This window comes from Rhinopithecus bieti, unplaced genomic scaffold (genome assembly GCF_001698545.2).
Source record: "Rhinopithecus bieti isolate Rb0 unplaced genomic scaffold, ASM169854v2 scaffold_7398, whole genome shotgun sequence".
Taxonomy (NCBI): Eukaryota; Metazoa; Chordata; class Mammalia; order Primates; family Cercopithecidae; genus Rhinopithecus; species Rhinopithecus bieti.
Window position 1 is genome coordinate 2,465,885 of NW_016805783.1, and position 22,204 is coordinate 2,488,088.

Below are 22,204 nucleotides of genomic sequence, written 5' to 3' on the forward strand. Positions count from 1 at the left end.
GTTGGTCAGGCTGGTTTCGAACTCCCAACCTCAGGTGATCCACCCTCCTTGGCCTCCCAAAGTGCTGGGATTACAGGCATGAGCCACCGCACCTGGCTGCGATTGTTAATTTCTTATGTGCTCTGTGCCATGCTACTGGTTAGCAAGTCGAAAACTTTTAAATACTTTAAACAGAAAATTTCTGTTGTGGGGCTAAAAATGTGCTACTCTGATTTAGTTGGAAAATAAAAAATGCATTTTCATCTTCAGTATTTATTGAACCTCTATTATATGCATATTATTATAGAACTTCTTACTTCAATGGCTTTCTTCTCTTTTAAAGAGAAATAGTAGTTAATATCAATGCTTTATCAATTATTAGAATGAAATATTTTATCAATATTGTGTGTGTAATAGTTTGGAATATACTATAAACCTCATAAATTTCAATATGTTATAATTACTCATGATAATATCAACAGACTCATTACTGTAGCAGCTTCATAAAAATCATGTAATAGTAAGCAAACAGAAGCCTGCAAACAAAATATTATCTCATTAATAAATCTGTTTGAACATTTACTAAATGTCAAACATCATGCTGATTTATTTATTTATTTATTTAGAGACAGGGTCTCGCTCTGTCACCCAGGTTTGACTTCCTGGGCTCAAGTCATCCTCCCACCTCAGCCTCCCAAGTAGCTGGGACCACAGGCGCATGTCACTATGCCTGGCTAGCTTTTTCATTTTTTGTAGCGATGGGGTCCCACCATGATGCCCAGGATTGTCTTGGACTCCTGAGCTCAAGCAATCCTCCAGCCCCAGCCTCCCAAAGTGCTGGGATTACAGGCATGAGCCACTGTGCCCAGCCATACTGAGTTTTATATGCATCATTTCATTTGATCAATTCTTGAAACAACCTAAAGAGTGATACTACTAATATTACTGTTTTACAGATAAGGAAACTGAGGACAAGAGTGACTAATTGTGTAGGGTCACAAAATGAGTAAGTAACATAGCCAGAATTCAAGCCCAGGTTACTTGACTCTAAGCCATGTCTCTTTCCATTTCACCGTGCTGCCTACCGGCCTACTCTAGAGATAACTAGAAACTGACATTCTCCACAAAATTTTTAAGAATGAGATGTTAGGCCGGGCGCGGTGGCTCAAGCCTGTAATTCAGCACTTTGGGAGGCCGAGACGGGTGGATCACGAGGTCAGGAGATCGAAACCATCCTGGCTAACATGGTGAAACCCCGTCTCTACTAAAAAAATACAAAAAACTAGCCGGGCAAGGTGGCGGGCGCCTGTAGTCCCAGCTACTCGGGAGGCTGAGGCAGGAGAATGACGTAAACCCGGGAGGCGGAGCTTGCAGTGAGCTGAGACCCGGCCACTGCACTCCAGCCTGGGTGACAGAGCCAGACTCCGTCTCAAAAAAAAAAAAAAAGAATGAGATGTTAAGCCAAAAGGCTGCTGAGCATTCATGTACACACAAATGAGAGTTCCAACCACTGGCTAGACCTATGCTAGGTGCTGGAATACAACTGTAAACAAGACAGAGAGTCCCTACCCTCATGAGCCTTCTAGTCTGGGGAGGGTAAGAAATTGGACAGGTAACTTTAACTGTGATGAATGTCACAGACAAGTTGTACAGAGCGCTATGGATTTTCTGTCTGAGGAGCCTAGTATTCTAGTAGGAATTAACAGTTGGGGTAGAGGTAAGTAGAGTCAAGAGGTATTTTGAAGGTGGAATCCATTGTGCTAGGTGATCGTATGTGTACAGTAACAGACGAGATGGTGACTACTAGTGAGGGAGAAGGTTAGCAGGGAAGATAATGGATGAGTTGAACTTGAGGAGTTTGTGAAACATCAAAGCAAATAGATTACTTTCTGTGAAGTCCTTGAGGCAAAATGTAGGCTCACCTTTCAGTCAGCTATATAGTTACTAAATATCTCTTGATTCTAGCCTCCTAACACATCCCCACAACTCCAAGTCCTCATATCTCTTTTATTAATCTCCCTATTTCCTGTCTAGCCCTACTTCATTCATTTATAATGCAAATCTGATCAAATCATTTCTCCACTTACAATATTCTTGGACTGCACTGTCCAATACAGTCACCACTAGCCACATGTGGTTAGTCTAGATTGACAGGTGCTGCAGGTGTAAAATACACATAGAATTTTGAAGATTTAATATTTTTTAAATGCAGAATATTTCATTAGTAATTTTTATTGATTACATGATTAAATATTTTCTTAAAATTAATTCATCTGTTTTCCTTTTAAAAATATGGCTCCAGCCAGGCGAGGTAGTTCACACCTGTAATCCCAGCACTATGGGAGGCCAAGGCAGATGGATTACAAAGTCAAGAGATTGAGACCATTCCAGACAACATGGTGAAACTCCATCTCTACTAAAAATACAAAAATTAGCTGGGCGTGGTGGCGCGGGCCTGTAGTCCCAGCTACTTGGGAGGCTGAGACAGGAGAATTGCTTGAACCCAGGAGGCAGAGGTTGCAGTGAGCCGAGACTGCGCCACTGCACTCCAGCCTGGCGACAGAGCGAGACTCTGTCTCTCTCTCTCTATATATATATGGCTCCTAAAAATTTAAAATTCAGTTTGAGGCTTGCCTTTTCTCTCTACTGGTTAGTGCTGTTCTATAGTATGTCACTGCCAGGATAAAGTCCAAAATCTTTACATGGGATATAGGGTTCTTCATGGTCCAGTACAATTTGTTGCTTACTCTATGTGCCAAATCAAATGCATTTTCCCATATTCTCTCTCTCACCCCAATCTCTGTGTGTTATTCTCCTGGTCCCATTAACTTGCTGTGTCTGATTATATCTTCCTAATCTTCAAGAACATTAACATTATTAATATTAAGAATATTCAGGGCAGGCATGGTGGCTCACACCTGTAATCCCAGCACTTTGGGAGGCAGAGGAGGGTGGATTGCTTGAGGCCAGGAGTTCAAGACCAGCCTGCTCAACATGGCAACAGTGGTGGTACATGCTTGTAGTCTCAGCTATTCAAGAGGCTGAGGCATAAGAATCACTTGAACCCAGGAGGCAGAGGCTGCAGTGAGCCAAGATTGCACCACTGCACTCCAGCCTGGGTGACAGAGGGGGACTCTGTCTCAAAAAAAAAAAAAAAAGAATATTCACCAAGAATATTCATGTTATCCTCCTGGTCCTATTGACTTGCTCTGTCTGATGAAATTATCTTATTCTTCAAGAATATTAATATTATTAACATTAATAATATTCACCAAGAGTATTTACTCATTTTTCTAAGCAAAGGTTCCTCCTCTATGTTCTCATGATATCAGTTATAATTACACTTACATATCAGTTATTTTTTACTTCTACATCTCCATCACTAAACTATGAGGCCATAAAATGTGATCTTTAATCCCCAGCATTCACTGTGGCACAGTGCCTAACCTGTAGAGAGTGTTTAACAAATGTTTGCTGAATGAATGCGTCTATCTGGAAGATTGTTGAGGGAATGAGCAAATCTTTATCGATCTTCATAAATGCACCATTACAAAAATATTAATCTTAATGGTCAATAACCTGTAATGCACCAAAGACTGAACTATGTTTAAACAAAATCCAGGTTAAATATTTAAAGAATTGTTTTCATACTTACAGATTTCCCTTCTGCCCAAATGACTGCCCCAACTCCTGTTTTATGATCCTCTGAAAGATATATGGCATTTAACTCAGTAAAAATTATGATGTTAGTTTTAGAAATATATTTTTCCAAAAATAATAAAAAAACTTGTATCGAAACATACTTCATAAATGCAGCAGCAATCCTTGATATCTTCACTAATTACAGAAAAGTATTAAACACTTTTAAGTATGGAATGTGGGAGCTAGGTACCAAATAACTAGAGAGAGTCACTACCAACTCAGTCACACATACGTATGTGGAGGCCACTAAATGGCAATGTCCACAGTCAGTTCCCTCAAAGCTGTAGCCAGGACTAAGTGCAACTTCATTGATTCTCCATTAACAAGCCAGTTTCTAAACGACTACTTCTGATAGATGATAAAATTGAATAACGGTTTCAGAACTAATGAATTTTGTGTAATAACTGTTCACAACAACCAAATTTGTCTTTTCTCAGTATTATTTATACTCTAATCATGGAAAATATATCTTATGAAAATGTTCTTGCTAAGAAAAAAGTTCAAACATCTCATACAAACATAAATAAATCTTTATGGATCTATCTATCTATCTGTTGCTAGAAAGTACATGAAGAGAATTCTGATTTAAACAAAATATTGTCCTTTCCCTGACTTTCAGTTTACCTTGAGGGAAAAAGAATGCAAGTTAATGACATCTTGCCCATTTCTAAATCAAATAGCAGAAGTTATAAACAAACATAAGACTGTAATTTCCCTGTAGAACCAAAACCTTTGCAAAAGTAAAGCTGTACTTCTTAAAACCATTAATCTGAAACAGAAAATTTAAAAAAATAGAAATTCAACATATTAAGGATTTACTTTTTCCTTCTATACAATGTTGAGTTTCAAATTTCTAAGACAAATTACACTAATTAGGAAAACCATAGTATTTATCAAAATCTTAATAAGGGACTTAGGTAGTTAAGTGGCACATTTACATATAGAAAATAACAATTATCTGTGAACTTACCCTAGGGCATTTTCATTTTGGGGAGGATTAACTGAAACTGTGGTTTCACCCTACAATTTCCTAAAAGTGAATCCCTCCAATGATAACATTTTTAAATACCTACTTTCCAGTAAAGGTACAAAGAAAATTTGTGCCACAATTGCATTAAAAACTACAATGAATGTCTTATTAAGAGGTTAACTTTAAAACAGTTATGATACTCTAATAAAATTTCCCATCTCAAATTCAAGCAAGCTCTGGTTTTCAAAATTATACCACAAAGCATTTGTATAACTTATGTTAAACATGTTTATTCATGATCTCATTTTTACCCTAAAGGTAAAGCAGATAAAATTTCCATTTCTAGATGCAGAAACAGGCAAAGAAATATACTAAAACTTAGCCCTCCGGATCCAACTTGCTTGGCCTTTCCTCCACCTTGCACCATGACATAAAGAATTCCTTGACACAGCCTGGCCAACATAGTGAAACCTCGTCTCTACTAAAAATACAAAAATTAGCCAGGTGTGGTGGTGCATGCCTGTAATCGCAGCTACTTGGGAGGCTGAGGCAGGAGAATTGCTTAAACCTGGGAGGCGGAGGGTGCAGTGAGTCAAGATCGTACCACTTCACTCCAGCCTGGGGGACAGAGAAGGACTCCATCTCAAAAAACAAGAAAAAAGAAATCCTTGACAAAAATTTCCATTTATTGAATGCCTGTTATGTTCCAAGTACTGTGAGAGCTGAGGATGCAGTGGTGAGGGAAACTGTAGTCCCTTCCTCATATGACTTACAGTTGGATGGTGAAGGAGAACAGCAACAAGGAAACAAACAGTACTTTATGTGCTGTGCTCTGAAGGAAATGAACGAGGCTGAACGGCAGAGTGCATGGGATGACTTCCTTCTATAGAGTAGAGGGAAAAGGGATTTTGGTGTAAACAAAATTGGGTTCCTTCCCAGACCTTTAGAGTTTAACATGAGTGGGCAAGAATACAAATTAATGGCTTTATGCTCATTTCTAAGGTAAGTGGCAGAAGTTATAAACAGAAGATTATATTTGCCTGCAAAACCAAAATCTTTAAAGTTTTATTCTTGCATAAATCTAAAATGAAAAAACAAAACCAGATAAAAAATTCTCCCTATTAAGAGCCCCCTTTTCTACCATCAACATTGCATGTTTTAATGTTATGTTTCTTAGTCACAGAAGCCACTTTTCTGTTTCAGCCTGGGGACAGACTAAACCTTGTTAGGAGGGGAAAAAAATGTGATTTTTCCATCAGCATGCAGCTCTACTGCTTAGCTAAGGTTGGTTACATCAACAGAACATTCTTTACTGCTTGTCTTTTAAAATAGGAATAAATTTTCATCCATATAAAACAGATTTGATGTCACCCAGCACCCAGGCTGGTGACAGATGAGGTAATTTCTCAAAAATCTTTTCATGTCTATAATTTTTACAGAAATTGCTCCCTATGATCTAGTCATTCGCAGGGTTTTGTCTGTACAACTTTGAGGGAAAGGTCAACTTACGATCACTGAGTCAAATTCCTGGGGCTCTTTGATCACTGAAAATCAGAGGGGAACTTTTTGTTCTAGAACACAAGTGTGGTTATTTCAGCTCCCAATCCTGTGGTCATGTCAGTGTCCAAGGTGCTCCACAGACCTCTTGCATCAAAATTACTGGATGCTTGTTTTTAAAATTAAAAAAAAAAAAGAGGCAACTCCTGGCTACCATGGAAGTCCCCTAAATCAACCTCTCTGAGAGAGGCAGGTAAGACTTAGGAATCTGCATTTCTCCTGAGCTCTACCTTGATTCTCAGGCATACTCATATCTGAGAACCACTGAGTTCTGTTTTAAAAGTTAACTTTTTTGATTACTCCAGCCTACTCTCATCATCAGCACTGTGGTCCAGGAGGAAAGCGTAATCCTTAGCTTTGGAAAACACCTAATCTGATGAGAAAGCAAGACATGAAGAGATCACAACTCAGTACTTAAACCAGATAGATAAGACGTGATGCCTTCCTCCTGCTTTTTCCCCCAAGAATCTAAACACATTCTTTCCACTGTTTTGCTACCTCCAGGTATTCTAGAAACATACTTTTGGAACTCCTGGCCTCAAGCAGTCCTCCTGCCTCAGTCTCTCAGTGCTGGTATTACAGGCGGGAGTCACCGCACCTGGCTAGTAACATACTTTTCATGACATCTCTATGGATCCTCTTTATTCATCATTCAAAAAGCAATTATAAGCAACTACTTTCAATTCATTTTAGAACTCTGTTGTTAGAGGTTTTGGAATTCATTTTAATCATACGTACATTTTTAAATGAAATGGTATCTCCATCTATTAATCAGGGAGAAATGAGGTCATCAAACCAAACTGAATAATGTGAAATTAAAAGCTTAATTGGAAGCACACTGTATCATAGGGATATCCACCAATGTTAAATGAGATACATATATAAATCACCAAGCTCAGTGCTTGACACATAGTAGGTGTTCCATAAACTGTCATTGTTATTATTTATCAAGGAAGAATTACAGGTCCAGAGTCCCTGATTTGAAATCTCTTACATCAAGTTTTTTTGATTTTTTTTTTTTTTTTTGAGACGGAGTCTCGCTCTGCCGCCCAGGCTGGAGTGCAGTGGCCGGATCTCAGCTCACTGCAAGCTCCGCCTCCCGGGTTCACGCCATTCTCCTGCCTCAGCCTCCCGAGTAGCTGGGACTACAGGTTCCCACCACGTCGCCCGGCTAGTTTTTTGTATTTTAGTAGAGACGGGGTTTCACCATGTTAGCCAGGATGGTCTCGATCTCCTGACCTCGTGATCCGCCCGTCTCGGCCTCCCAAAGTGCTGGGATTACAGGCTTGAGCCACCGCGCCCGGCCGTTTTTTTGAATTTTGATGCACTTATTTTGTGATCAAATCTGACCCAAACTGAGTTATTTATAGCCCTCAATTATTCTGCTGAGAGAAAATATTCCTACTTTTTTCACTCTGTATGTATTAATGTGATTACAGGGTACTATCCCAGACCCCATTGGGAGTTCTATATAACAGTATATGTACCATATTACCTTTTAAAAATCTGGATTGGGCATTGGTGGCTCATGCCTGTAATCCCAGAACTTTGGGAGGTTGAGGCAGGAAGATTGCTTACACCAAGGAGTTTGAGACCAGCCTGGGCAACACAGTGAGACATCTCTACAAAAAATAAAAAAGTGGCTGGACATGGTGGTGTTCTCCTGTAGTACAAGCTACTCAGGAGGCCGATGTGGGAGGATTGCTTGAGGCTGAGAGGTTGAGGGCTGCAGTGAGCCATGAGTGCCACTGCACTTAGCCTGGGCAATAGAGTAAAACCCGTCTCAAAAAAATAAAATCTGAAAACTTCTGAATTCCTTTTCATCTGGCTCCAAAAATTTTGCATAAGGGATTGTGGACCCTTTATCTTTGGATAAAAAGATTTGTTTTATCCATTCAACACACATTGTGTTTAGTGCTAAGGAAAAAATGATTAAGACATGGTTTCTTCCCTGGAAGAGTGCACAGTGGAGTACAGTGAGTGACAGAGGAGTTGCACCCTATTCAGGATTTGAGTTCCATGTAAACAAAAAAAAAAATCACCAACAATTAACCTTGAAAAATCTTTTAAATTGCCCATCAAGTGCATAAGCAGGGCTTTATGTACAAAATTCTGCACAATAGTGGGTATATTTATAATATAAAATATAACTATAGAGTAATAAAGAATATAAATGCAAATGTATACATACTGCATCTTTAAACACTGGAATCATAGCTGGTATGATAAGGTGTTGTATAGAAGCAAGAGGTACTAAGATCCAGTAAAACAACAGCAGATTCACATCTCCCTCTTACTCTGGAACACAGGGAGGGTTCTGCTGAATTCTAATTAGTGAAGGGTAATTAGCGAATTATAGCTACAACAGCTGTTCCCATTTATGTTTTCTGTCTTTTGAATGGTTTACAGAAAATTCTTTACAAAGCTGGAGTTGGCAAAGAAACAAATATATAACCCACAATAGAAGATAATTACATGAAACCAGACTTTTACACAATGCAATTGTTTGGGGTCATATAATGTGTGCCTACAGAATTAAAATCTTTAATAAGAATTGAGCAATTATTAACTCTGCTGAACATCAGAACACCTTGTAGAACTTTTAAAAACATAGACCTTGGCCATATTTGGTTAGGGACATGGTTTAACAGGTCTGGGTTGGGGTTTGAGCATCTGTACTTTTTATAAATGTTTCAATGGTGATTCTGATTTGCTGCCAGCTGAGAACCTCCCTTCTGTTGACTACTGCAGACCAGCAGCATCTGTAGAGACCCTTTCTGATTACTTTCTCTTCTTTCTTGGGATAATTTTTAAATCCTACTACAGTACACTCCTCAAACAAATCTTACTCTACTGCTCCTCCTGCCTATGTTTTTCCCCTTTATTTCAAAGATGCATTTTAAAAGTGATCATGATTCTATGTTGAGAAATCTTACATCAGGTAAGATGTGAAAATACTGTTCCATGTTTGTAAATACAGATGCCGTCTTTTACCATAACAAAGAATAATTCCAAGTAGTATTTTCCTTTTCCAAATATACAACTTAATAGAATACAGTAAAAATGTTTGATTTCTCAACTTGCTGATTGAAGACATACCAGCAACTGGAAGAATCTGCAATAATCACCATTCCTTTACCTTGATTCTATTAGTTATTTTGAATTAATGTTAAAGATTTTAAAACTTTTAAGTATTCAGTACATCAAAATATTGAAGAGTTAACAAAATGAGTAATTTTGGTTTTCTCCTTTTCTTTTATTTTTTTGGAGACAGAGTCTTGCTCTGTCTCTGGAGCTGGAGTACAGTGGTGCTATTGTAGCTCACTGCAACCCCAAACTACTGGGCTCAAGCAATCTTCCTGCTTTAGCTTCCCAAGCAGCTGGGACTACAGGCACGCACCACCACACACCACCATGCCCAGCTAATTTTTTTTGTATTTTTTGTTAGAGTCGAGGTCGTGCTATGTTGCCCACGCTGGTCTTGAACTCCTGAGCTCAAGCGATCCTCCTGTCTCAGCCTCCTAAAGTGTTGCAATTACAGGCATGAACCACTGCACTGGGCCTCTCCTTTCTCTTGTCCTACCTTTAGTGGAGGGCTCAAGGAACAGTGAAATCATAAAATCAAGAAGCAGAAAGAAGGGCCTAGATTAATGAGGCCCTGATGTAGAAATGTGGTACTGAATATAAAGCCACAAGGAATCCCAAAATTGCTGGGAGAAAGAGTTGTCTACCTAAGGGACTCACTAACTTCTCTATACTGTATGAACAGCAAAACTTTAGTAACTAAGAGTAAATGAACTCTACTATAAATGAGACGAACACTTCAGAGACAAATACAACCCAACCAATCAGCCCCAATTTACGATCTATGTAACTCACCAGTTCGATATGCCAATAACCTGGCCTGAACCATGCAGTGCCTTGATATTTCCTGTGGCAAACTTTGATTGTGAATTTCATTAATTTGTTCTGGATTGCTACAGTAAAATCCGAAGTGTTTAAAGTTCGGCACACTGGAAGCTACTGTGGCCAAAAGTAGGATAAGGTCTTTCATGTTTTGCCTTAGATTGCTAAAGTATGGATTTTCACACAGGTTCTCCAAACCTATAGTCATCAGTATTTGCTTATGCATTTCTTCATTTGAAACCAAAAATAACATTTCATATTCTTTTATTCTTTCTTGTTTACATTCATAATAAAAGTCAGTGTTAGCATCCGGCAATGTTTTTGTAATTTTTTGAATAAAGTCACATTTGTAAGAGGTCTCCTCTACAAACTGCACCATATAACACACCAAAGGTTGAAGTAAGACACACACATGGGCCCGACTGTTTGACTTCAATCTTTCCACTGCTTTGGCATCTAACTTTGCATCTTCAGAACTAGAAGCCTCCGTAAGCAAACTTATTTCTGGATCAGCAGGCCAATATGAAATTCGGTTAACTCCAGCTGAAATACAAAATTTGAAAGGTAATTATGAGATACATACTGAATTTAGGGTTTTCATGATAAAATCCACCCTATCATTGCAGTATATCTAGAACCCTCAATATAATAAATGTCTATTACCAAGTCACCTATTATGTAGCCTGAAGGTTGGCAAACTACCACCCACAGGCCAAATCCAGTCCACTGCCAGTCTTTGTACAGCTCACAGGTTAAGAATGGGTTTTACATTTTAAAATATTGGACAAATCAAAAGAACATTTTGTGACACATCAAACTGTAGGAAATTCAAATTTCAGTGTCCATAAATAAACCTTTATTGAAACACAGACACACACACCCATTCACTTATATAGTTTTTGGGTGCTTTCGCGTGACAGAGTTGAGTAGCTGTGATGGACACCACATGGCCTGCAAATTCTAAAATATTTATTATCTGGCCTTTTCAAGAAAAAGTTACCCAGCCTCTAACACAGTTCCTGGGAATGCATTTGTGGAATTACTGGTGTTGTGAAGTGTGATCCCAAAGCCCAGCGCTAAAACTATATACTCAAAGAGTCCTCCATGGTGCCATGGCTGTTTTTTAAAATGTTACAGGGAACAACTAATATTGCCTAGAGTTTTCTATCTGGAATAAATACTTCTTCCATGCATTAAAAATGTTCCTGTCCACAGACTGAGAATTCTTCTGAGAATCCATTCTAGGAAAATATTCTAAATATAGAGAAGAAATCTCATGCATGCACAGCATTCTTTAAAATAGCAAGCAAAAATGTTAAACAAAAAACCAAAACCCAAAAACCTAAATGACCAAAATAGGGGAATGTTTGATTATGGTCCTTCTCATAATAAAAGTTATCAAAAATGTCCATGAAGAATTTATAACATGAAGAAATTCTTATGTGATGATGGGATGGTGTTTGAGGAAAGAATTTATAACATGAAAAAATTCTTATGTGATGTTGGGATGGTGTTTGAAGGGCAATATTAACTTTCCAAAGCTCACAAAATTAAAGACAAAACAACAAACTAAACATCATTTTTCAGCAATATTAACTTTCCAAAGCTCACAAAATTAAAGACAAAACAACAAACTAAACATCATTTTTCAATCAGTGTGACAAAGGAAAGGTTAGTAATGTTTAATATACAGAAAATATTTCAATTCATTAGAGCACATATGAATTGACAAGAATAAGGCCTAAAGAGAGACAAAAGGATATGAACAGACAATTTGTAAAAGAGAAAACATAACAGGATAACAAACGTGAAAAAAATATTTTAATTTATATTTGAAATGGAACGATGAGATGCCTTATACATAGTTAAGTACACAAATGTTCATCAATTAATGAACAGTTTACAACAAAGAGACCCCTTTGCTATTACTGCATGTCATTTCAGCTAGGAGAGACTTTTTTTTTATGATTGTACCCAGAAGCAAATAGAAAGATAGCCCACAGAATGTTCTACCCTTCAAAATAATTGATGAACTAAAAAGTCTAAGTTAAACAAATGAACATTCTATCCACTCCCTGGTACTCCTGACTCACTGTGGCTTATGCTGCAAAGCAATTTTGAAGGCCTCAAACCTCATATCAGAGTGTTTCCTCTGGTAGCATTTCACCTTCCCTCTGTTCGAGTTCTCATAATCCATTTCCTAACCAGCAGTGATGGTAAACCTTGCATCTAGGCATCTTAGTTGCTCCCAGTAATCCTGATTTAAGAAGAGGGGGAAAATCCTCTTTAGACAGATATTTGTGTATTAGTGGCAAATGCTAAAGCACAGTTTCTCAAATTTTTTGATCTCAGGATTCCTTAACACTCTTAAAAATTATTGAGGACCACAAAGAGCTTTTATTTATGTAAAATGTATCTACTGATATTTATTGTACTTGAAAATTAAAACAAAATTTAAAATATTTATTAATTCATTAAAATAACAATAATCTGTTATACATTAATATAAATAACATTAGCTTTATGAAAAAAAGTTTCCAAAACAAAACTTGTAAGAATGAGATTGTTTTAAATTTTACAAATATCTTTAATATTTGGCTTAATTAATCATTTGGCTTTAATAGCAAAGGAAAACTAATAGTTATCAGTGTTCACTGGAAAATTAAGAGAATGGAAAAGGACAAAACTGAGCAGCACGAATTCGCGTAGTAGACACCTTCACCTTCCATTAAACAGCCCAATTGAGAGTTCTTCAGCGGAGCGGTTTGTTTTGCCCTTGGCCTCATGAAATGGGGTTTCCCATGAATGGGCTTCGGTGGCCCTATAAACTCTGTAAAATTCTATTCTAAATTTTGCACATTTATTTTGTTCCGGTTAATTCCAGAAGACATTTCAAACATTTTTCTTACATCATATAAGTACTTAAATAAATTGACAATTATAAAAATAGATCAGTGAAATGCACCTTATATTTTAATAAAAAATGTTTTCAGAAATAGATAAGTGAAAGCTGAGTGTTTCTTTGATAGATTCCCCTGTACTATAGGAGTGATAATTGCAGCTATTGCAATAGTAGTAATTGTTAAATGGATACTAATGAATAGCATAGCATAGTGGGTAAGAGTTTATATAGCACAGGCTCTAGAATCAGATTAAGTAGGTTCAAATACCAGTTCTGCCAGTAACTTAAATAATGTTTATTAATGTTTATTAAATTTAAATAAAACTAACTTGCCAGCAAGTTAAATAATGTCTCCCAGTCTCAGTTTCCCTATTTGTAAAATGGGGGAAATAATGGTAGCTAACTCATAATTCATTATGAATTCAGTGAGTTAAACTTGAAAAGACTTATTACAGTAGCTGGCACATAAAGATTTGATAGTAGTTTATATGGATGCTATCTCATATTAGCATATATAGAATTAATAGTGTATCACTATACCTTTTTTTTTTTTTTAATAGAGACCAGTCTGTCACTCAGGCTGGAGTGCAGTGGTGACATCATTGCTTATTGTAACTTCTAACTCCCATACTCTACCAATCCTCCTGCTTCAGCCTCCAGATTGGCTGTGATTGCAGGTGTGCACCACCACACCCAGCTACTTTTTTTTTTGGTAGAGACGGGGTCTTGCTATGTTGCTCAGGCTGGTCTTGGGCTCCTGGCCTCAGGCAGTCCTCCCACTGGCCTCACAATGTTGGGATTGCAGGTGTGGGCCACTGCCCCTGGCCTGTACTATGCTATCAACTCCATATATGGAATGGTATTTTCCCTTTCAGAGCTCTTTAAAGCTCTGCAGAAGATTTACATGTGTTTATAGAGCTAAGAGAAATCAGAGAATGGAAACTGAGTGTGTAATAGAAATTTAACTCTTCATGTTATATAATCATGCATAATTTCTATCTTCATTCTCTGAAGTTGCCTAGAGCACCATCACAGCTAGGAAACTTCCATCGTGAATTACCTTATTTCCAAAACCAAGTAACCAAATAATTGTCTCAAGAGAGGAAAGACAAAACTGTTACAAGCTAAAATATTTGGGGATTTGTGTGGCTTGAATAGGGCACCACAAAGTTTTATAATGCCTGATCTAGCCCTGTGCCTAACAGTTTATTTAAATCTTAATGCTAATGTTAATTAGTTCCCAGGTGGTTGACCTTATAAGAAAACACTGTGGTGTTTTAATGTGGTAAACATGTGAAGGCCTATGGCTCAGTTAATCACTCCCACAACTTTGAGCTGTGGGTCTTACTGGTGGAAGGAACTGTAACAGGTCTTTGCTCTTGTCATTAGATATCAGAGAAATGAAATTGGTTGGAATTGTAAGCAGTGAATAGATGTGTTGTTAGAATGATTCCATCACTTATACATTGCTTAAAATTCTAATAAAGTAACTTGCTTTGTAAAAAAAAAAAAAAAAAAATTGGCTTAATAGAAAACAGCTGGATGCTCAAATTTGCTTCTGTTTTCAATCTGTTGCAATATGTTGTTTTCACTGAAGTACATGAAAATTATCTGGCCTCATACAGATATGTGGTTGAAAAAGGAGTATTTTAACAGCCATTTCAGACACTTGTGAATATTCTTCTTTGGCACTACATAAAAATTTGACAAGGGATAGTTTCTTAAATGTTAGTTACAACGTAGAATCTGAAACCATATCAACAAACTTTTTGAACTGTTAGGTTAAAGTCCATTGGTCTGTCTTGCACTTAGAATGGCTTTTACTCATGCATGATTTTGTAGCATTGTGCATTGGTCATCTGGAAAACAATGATTTACTGATTCCACAATATTAAAAAAAATCCCATTCATTAATATCGCCACCAATCCCATCAAAAGAGTCTAAGTGGTAAGATGCTGTCAGGCTCATAATGGAGAATATGAGTTTTCCAAAATTCTAATTTTCACTTGATAGCTCAAATTTTATCACTGGCAACAAAAAATGTCAGTTGTTTATCTGAAAGTGACAGGTTCACTATAATTTCAAGAAAATATCTGCCAAATATCCAAGTCTAACCACTGTCAGTTCATGATATTCCATTAAAAAAGTAGATAATTCAGTCTGTAACTCAAACAATCACATACATGGTTTTCCTCAAAGCCATCTTCATATCTTATGTCTGTAGCAAAAGCACTTTATACCCACCTCCTGTTTCCTCACACAGAATATTAAAAAGATGCAGACTCAAGTTGGGATTTAATAAAATTAATACTTTTTACTGTTTCATCAAGGACCTTCTTATGTAAAACTGGTTTTCTTTTTTCCCTCTGAGTGCAGTGAAGAGTACAATGACTACCAGTGCGGTATGGCACCACTGTCTTGATTAATGATATGGAAACAGGCCGGGTGTGGTGACTCACGCCTGTAATCCCAGCACGTTGGGAGGCCAAGGTGGGCAGATCATGAGTCAGAAGTTCGAGATCAGCCTGACCCACACAGTGAAGCCCCGTCTCTACTAAAAATACAAAAATTAGCTGGGCATGGTGGTGCGCCTTTGTAATCCCAGCTACTCAGGAGGCTGAGGCAGGGGCATCACTTGAACCTGAGAGGCAGGGGTTGCAATGAGCTGAAATTGTGCCAATGCACTCCAGCCTGGGCAACAGAGCGAGACTCCCTCTCAAAAAAAATAAAATAAAAATAAAGATACGGAAACAGTAGTTTTACCTATCATTGTTTTGGTACCATTAGTATGAATGTAGTGTTTCTGTTTTTGCTTTCTGGGACAGGGTCTTGCTCTGTGGCCCAGGCTGGAGTGCATTGGTGAGGCGGGATCACAGCTCACCGCAACCTTCGCATCCCAGGCTCCAGTAGTCCTCCCACCTCAGCCTCCCAAGTAGCTGGGACCACAGGCACACACCACCATGCCTAGCTAATTTTTCTATTTTTAGTAGATAAGGGGTTTCTCCATATTGCCCTGGCTGGTCTCAAACTCCTGGGCTCAAGCAATCCACTTACTTCAGCCTCACAAAATATTGGGACTATAGGCATGAGCCACCATGCCCAGCCTGAAGGTAGTGTTATTATGAAAATAACATTGACATCGTGGACCATCAGGAGTCCACAGACCACACTTGGAGAACCACTGTGCTACGCCTTGTAACTGAGGTAACAGCAATTCTAACTAAAGTAATCTAGCTATAGCACGGGGTTCAGCCATGCTCCCTTCCTAAGATAACTAAATATAATACATAAGCCTAATCTAACATAGCAGTTTTGCTTATATATTGTCCAACACCAATATACAAGCATTTCCATTGTAGATCCTTCCTGACTTTCCATACTTCATTATCTTTCTTGTCAGGATGAAATGTCTTAAGACATCAAGCAGTGAACTGCACTCTCCTATTCTTCCCTCTAATTTGTGGCTCCAAGGCTATTAAGACTGCTTTCAGCACAGTTAGCTCAGCACAAAGCACAACTATCTTTTATTCATTTTTCTCCCTTGATCTAGAACAGATCAGCCAACAAATGTTTTGGTTCTTTCACATTCTTTCATTTCTGTATCAACATCATCATCTGAATCCTATTTTATACCTTGCCTAATGCAATGGTCTACTAATCAAGCTCCCAATCTCTAATCTCTCCCTGTTCCAATTCAATAACAGCAATAACAAAAATTTCAATCATGTTACATCTTTCTCAAGAATCTTCAATGTCTCCACATTGCCTACAAACAGGAGCTGTAGGTCCGTTGAACATGAGAGATAAAACACATGTCCAATCTGCCTGGTTAGTTGGGAAAAGGAGAAAAAAATGCCACCACCACTTTCATACCTATTTTCTCAATGTATTGGTAACTGTAGTTGAGAATATAGAATGCAATCACTACCCCAGATACCTACCTACTCAAAACACTTGTTGCAGGCCAAGAGGTTTCTAGCCACATGACCCATTTCTTCTAGAAGTTCTGCCATTTATAGCTTAAGGCACTGACCTTGACATAGATCTGATCATTACTCTCAAGGCTTTGATGTAAATAAAAATAGCTCTTTCTCACAACAGGCCTAGGAACTCTGTTCTATAAGATAAAGTCCAAAGGCCCTATAGTTCTTCAAAGTTCTCCACTATCATTATAATTCATCTGCCACTATTCTCCAAGAATAATTCTCCATTTCAAATACTAACCCTAGAATTTTGCTTCTTACAACTTGATGACTCCATATGCAGTGTTCCCCCTGACCAGGAATGTGTTCCTCTTCCTCTACCTATGACGCATCAAGATCAAGCTTAATCCCCAGCCCTTCATAATATGGCAGTCTGCAGGGATCACTATTTCTCCTCTAAGACCAAATATCACTTACAACCTGTATCACTGATTTGGTACTAGATAATGCATCATATTAAATTGTTATTTTGGTCCCCAAATAACACCTTGAGGGTAAAGATTAGGAAGCACATTAGTTTTTTTGTTTTTTGATCTGCCATGATGCCTATGCAATAGGATGCATACTTTTTAAATGAAAAAATGGTTGGCATATACCTGGGTGCAAAACAGAATCATAAGCACAGAGAGGTTTAGTGAATAGCCTGGTGTGGATGGACGGCTATACATTAAAAATTTGTGTTCCTCCTTCCAAAATGTAGAGTAGTCACTGAAAGACAGTTGCCCAGTGGGAACAACAGTTCTCACAACGGATGAGAACAGAAATGATGTATGTGACTTCCAGGTCAGGGTTTTAAGAAGCAGGTTCACCCTCTCTACTCATTCTTTCTCAGTCTGCCTCTAGATACAGAGGACTCAAAGCCCTAGAAATGACAACAGCAATGAGACAGAAGATGCCTAGCCCAGGAATCAACCACATGGAGAAAGCTGCCTGCTGTTTAGCAACACATGCGTTGGACTATTATACAAATGATAAATATCTAGTACCCTAAGCCACTGAAATTTTGTTTTGTTATAGCAGTTAGCATTAGTCTACTAAGTAATTAGTCTACTATACTAATTACTCATACACTGAGGGTCATTTAATAGGTTAGTAGACATGAATGACACCAGAATCCATGTTTTCTGATGTTTACTCTTATAATGTATCAAACTGTCTTCAGATATATATTTATATATTTTTTATTTTATTTTTTAGAGACAGGGTCTTGCTTTGTCACTCAGGCTGGAGTGCAGTGGAGCGATCAGAGCTCACTACAGCCTTGAACTCCTGGGCTTGAGCAATTCTCCTGCCTCAGCCTTCTGAGTAGCTGGGATTACAGGTGCAAGCCATAGCACCTGACTTTCAGATATGTATTTCTAAATTATCTCTGTGGTATTTAGCAAATGTGTTCCCACCACTGCTCTCAGACAAATGCTCTTTCCTTCTTCTTTTTTTGGAGACAGGGTCTTGTTCTGTCACCCAGGCTAGAGTGCAGTGGCGCAATCATGGCTCACTGTATCCTCGAACTCCTGGGCTCAAGCAATCCTCCCACCTCAGTCTCTCAAGTAGTGGGGACTACAGGCATGCACCACCATGCCTAGCTAATTTATTTTTTGTAGTGATGGGGTCTCCCTGTGTTGCACAGGTTATTCTTGAACTCCTAGGCTCAGGCGATCCTCCTGCCTTGTCCTCCCAAAGTGCTGGGATGACAGGCATAAACCACCATGCCCATCCCAGATAAATACTCTCAATCCCCAACAAACCATTTTCTGCACTTACCATTTACAATCATTTTCAAACAAGCAGAACATGGTTTTCTGGAAAATAAAGATCACAGTTTTTCAGCTTTGACCCATGTTTAATAAGAGCAATCTGCCCGGCATGTAAATCTTCACTAGAACAGTGGAGACCAACAATTTTCATGTTTTTCACCACCACAAGACCAGTTCTCTTTACCTACATTAAGATATAAAATAACAACTTATTAGTTATAACACCTAATAATCACATTATGGATTATACTTGAATTATTAATAAAATGGAAGTTTTGTTTAATTCTTTATCTAAACAGAGTTTGTACAAAGCACATTTCTCATTAGATCCAAAAAGCTTCTGAAACTTTAGTGTTGACTTTAGGCCAGAAATTTTCTAAACCTAAGCTCTACTAATCAAACGATTAAGCATGTAATTATCATTAATTTGTTCTAGTGAAAGATTAGATACATTATAACCTAGTAAAGGGCAAGAACTAGGTCAATTTGACTTGTTTCTTATAGCACTGAGTGTAGTACCATTTAGTATTAAGCTTCTAGATGGTAATAAAGAATATAAAGCCCTGATTTTACACATGAATAAGTAAAGCCCAGAAAGTTTACATGACTTTCTGAAAGACGCACAGATGGTAAAAGGCAGATGGTAAAGCAGAGGTCATCTTAAATTCCAAAATATTTTAGATATTGACCAAAGTAAAGATAATTCTCAATTTCTTTCTAGAAACTACTGGCTGTATCAACTTTTAGCACTATGGCAGTCTAGACTACTATAGTTGGGTGCCACCTCCTACTATAGGTAAGTTATAAAAACAAAAAGAAGGAAGACATACCATCAAACGTCAAAAAGGATGAGAGAACTTGACGTCAGAGCAGTGAGCATGAGCTATCTTAGCAGTATTCCACAGAGAAGGGACTGGCTGAGCCTGATTTAAGCCGTGCAGACTGTGGACTGACTGGGGTTCTAAGTACTTCCAGTGGATCTCTTTGAGTGAAGGTTTTGTGTTACTATTGAACCTAAAGTGTCTCAACTTAAGCAAATATTAATCAAAGCTGGTATAACAATATCAGATAAAACAGACTAAGGTAAAAAAAAAAAAAAAAAAGTCAGTTCTGCATAAGGCACAAAATAATCTATGCTGTTTTCACAGCAAAAGCCTCTGAAGTAAGGAATGTAAACCTGATCCTTGGGCTTGGGACTGACTATTACATGAGGGGAGCTTGGGCTGAGGAGAGGTTGGCCCTATTCCCATCCCCTTCCAAAGGGATTTTACCCTATACTTATTCCCCAATGCAGCATATCTGAAATCACTTTAAGGATCAGACCAAAGCAATATTAACTAGTCAAGTTTCAGTTTCGGTTTTGAGTATAAGTGTTTGAGATTATGGAGAAAAATTTGTAAAATATCTAAAAAAGAAGGAACAGAGAAGCTTTCATGGAATTCCATTTCTGAGATAAACAACCATCTCCTAAACTAGAAAGACAATTAAAAAGAAATATAAAAATCTCTGCTTTACAAAATATATACCTAAGAATATACGTAACATACGAAAAACCTATCTATATCAGCTTTTAAAATAAGCTTTAAATTGACCTTGAATTTGTGAACACTTTCCCCTCCCTACCAAAATTTCTAGAGTTTTATGCTCCTCAAATGCAAAGTATATATTATTATTGATTTCTGAATACTTTCAATAAGTTTGTTTGTTTATTTGAGACAGAGTCTCTGTCACCAGGCTGGATTGATTGATTGATTGATTTGAGACAGAGTCTTGCTCTGTCGCCCAGGCTGGAGTGCAGTGGCATGATCTGGGTTAACTGCAAGCTCTGACTCCCGGGTACACCCCATTCTCCTGCCTCAGCCTCCAGAGTAGCTGAGTAGCTCCCACCACCACACCCGGCTAATTTTTTGTATTTTTAGTAGAGACGGGGTTTCACCACGTTAGCCAGAATGGTCTCGATCTCTGGACCTTGTGATCTGCCCGCCTCGGCCTCCCAAAGTGCTGGGATTATAGGCGTGAGCCACCGTGCCCGGCCAGTAAGTATCATCATGGAAAAGAAGTAATGCTGCCTCATCAAAAGATCTTGACAGAGCTCCTGTTGTTAAATTGAATCAATGTGACCAGTGGAAGTGGCTGCAAGGGAATGATTTCAGCTTTAGATTTTCCTAGTTAAGCAGGCAGAAATAAAGCCAGAATAAAACATAAAAAAAAATTGTTCCTATTAAGTGAGAAGCATACTCATCAACTTATTTGTTATTAGAACCACCTTTTGGGTCGAGTTTATCACTTTTTTGTCTAGAGTACTTTTCACCTCAGAAAATATGTTTTTTCATTTTGCATTTAGGTAAGGCCAAAATATCAAGTTTGAGACAAAGATTTTTCCATCTCAAACTCAACAAAACAAATAAAAGCTCAAGCTGCATTCCATTTCGGCACTTCCATTTACCGCAAATCCCAGAGGACTGAATCTTTTCAGTGAATCACTGCTCTGAATTTGATTTTGCTTCCCTTTGCTAACATTTTGGCAAGTCATCTATGTAATCCTAGTCACAGAGTTTTACACTAAAACATGGGCAAAAGGGGACAGTCTGTTTTGTATATGTTTTGTACATGGACTAGTACATTGACTTAAATGGTGATTCACTATTTTTTTCCCTTGGCCTTTCTTATTATGAAAATATGTAAATATTCTGAGACAAATTATTTCTATATTTCTACTGGGCTACTCTCAGAATGAATTAGGAAATCTCTAGGAATATACATCAGAATCATCAAGGTAACTCTTCAAAACATACATGCTTAGTCTCCACTCTGCACCCAATGAATTGGAACCTCTGGAAAACTCAAAAGAATAAAGTAACAAGGACATACTATACAATATTAAAAAGAACAAGGTTCATCTTTCAAGTCTGCACTTTGATTTTACCCTACTTACCAACTAATAAGTTAACCTGTTACTGTTTCACAGATATTAGCAGAAAACATGAAACTTCTGGGTTAGAAACAATGAACTTTATTATTTGCAGCACAGCAGTCAGTATGAGCATCATTTCTGTTTCCCTGCCCTCAAGCCCCATGAGGGGTAATACAGATGGGCACAGATAGCTGCCTGGACACAGGGTGGGTAGTGTTATAGGAAAGGAACACTGAGCTTGAGGGTCCTACTATTTCACAGCAGAAAGTAAGAAAGTTTGCTCTTTGTCCTGGAGGGAGACATTACCTCAACCTTCAGGGTTGATCACTGCAAACACAACTCTGAGAAATGACCCAGGTAAAACTCTGGGTTTATTTACTAGGTAAAGTAAATGCAACGTTAGGGCCTTGCATTCTTGGGATACCCAGCAAGGTGTGTGGGAGTGTGAGAGAACTAAGGGAGAGTATTTCTTAACATATCTATATGAACTATCAAGAGTTTTTTTTTTGTTTTTTTTTTTTTTTAAAGCAAGATGT

At 38.0% G+C, this 22,204-nt stretch overlaps 1 protein-coding gene across 1 annotated transcript in view; it reads right to left on the minus strand.

Moving 5' to 3' along the window:
- CDADC1 (cytidine and dCMP deaminase domain containing 1) overlaps positions 1-22,204 on the minus strand; it is a 53,320-nt gene that overhangs the window by 16,715 nt on the left and 14,401 nt on the right. Inside the window, 4 exon segments of the mRNA XM_017873781.1 lie at positions 3,635-3,684; positions 10,088-10,657; positions 18,762-18,803; positions 18,806-18,938. Coding sequence (XP_017729270.1) covers positions 3,635-3,684; positions 10,088-10,657; positions 18,762-18,803; positions 18,806-18,938 — 795 coding nt within the window.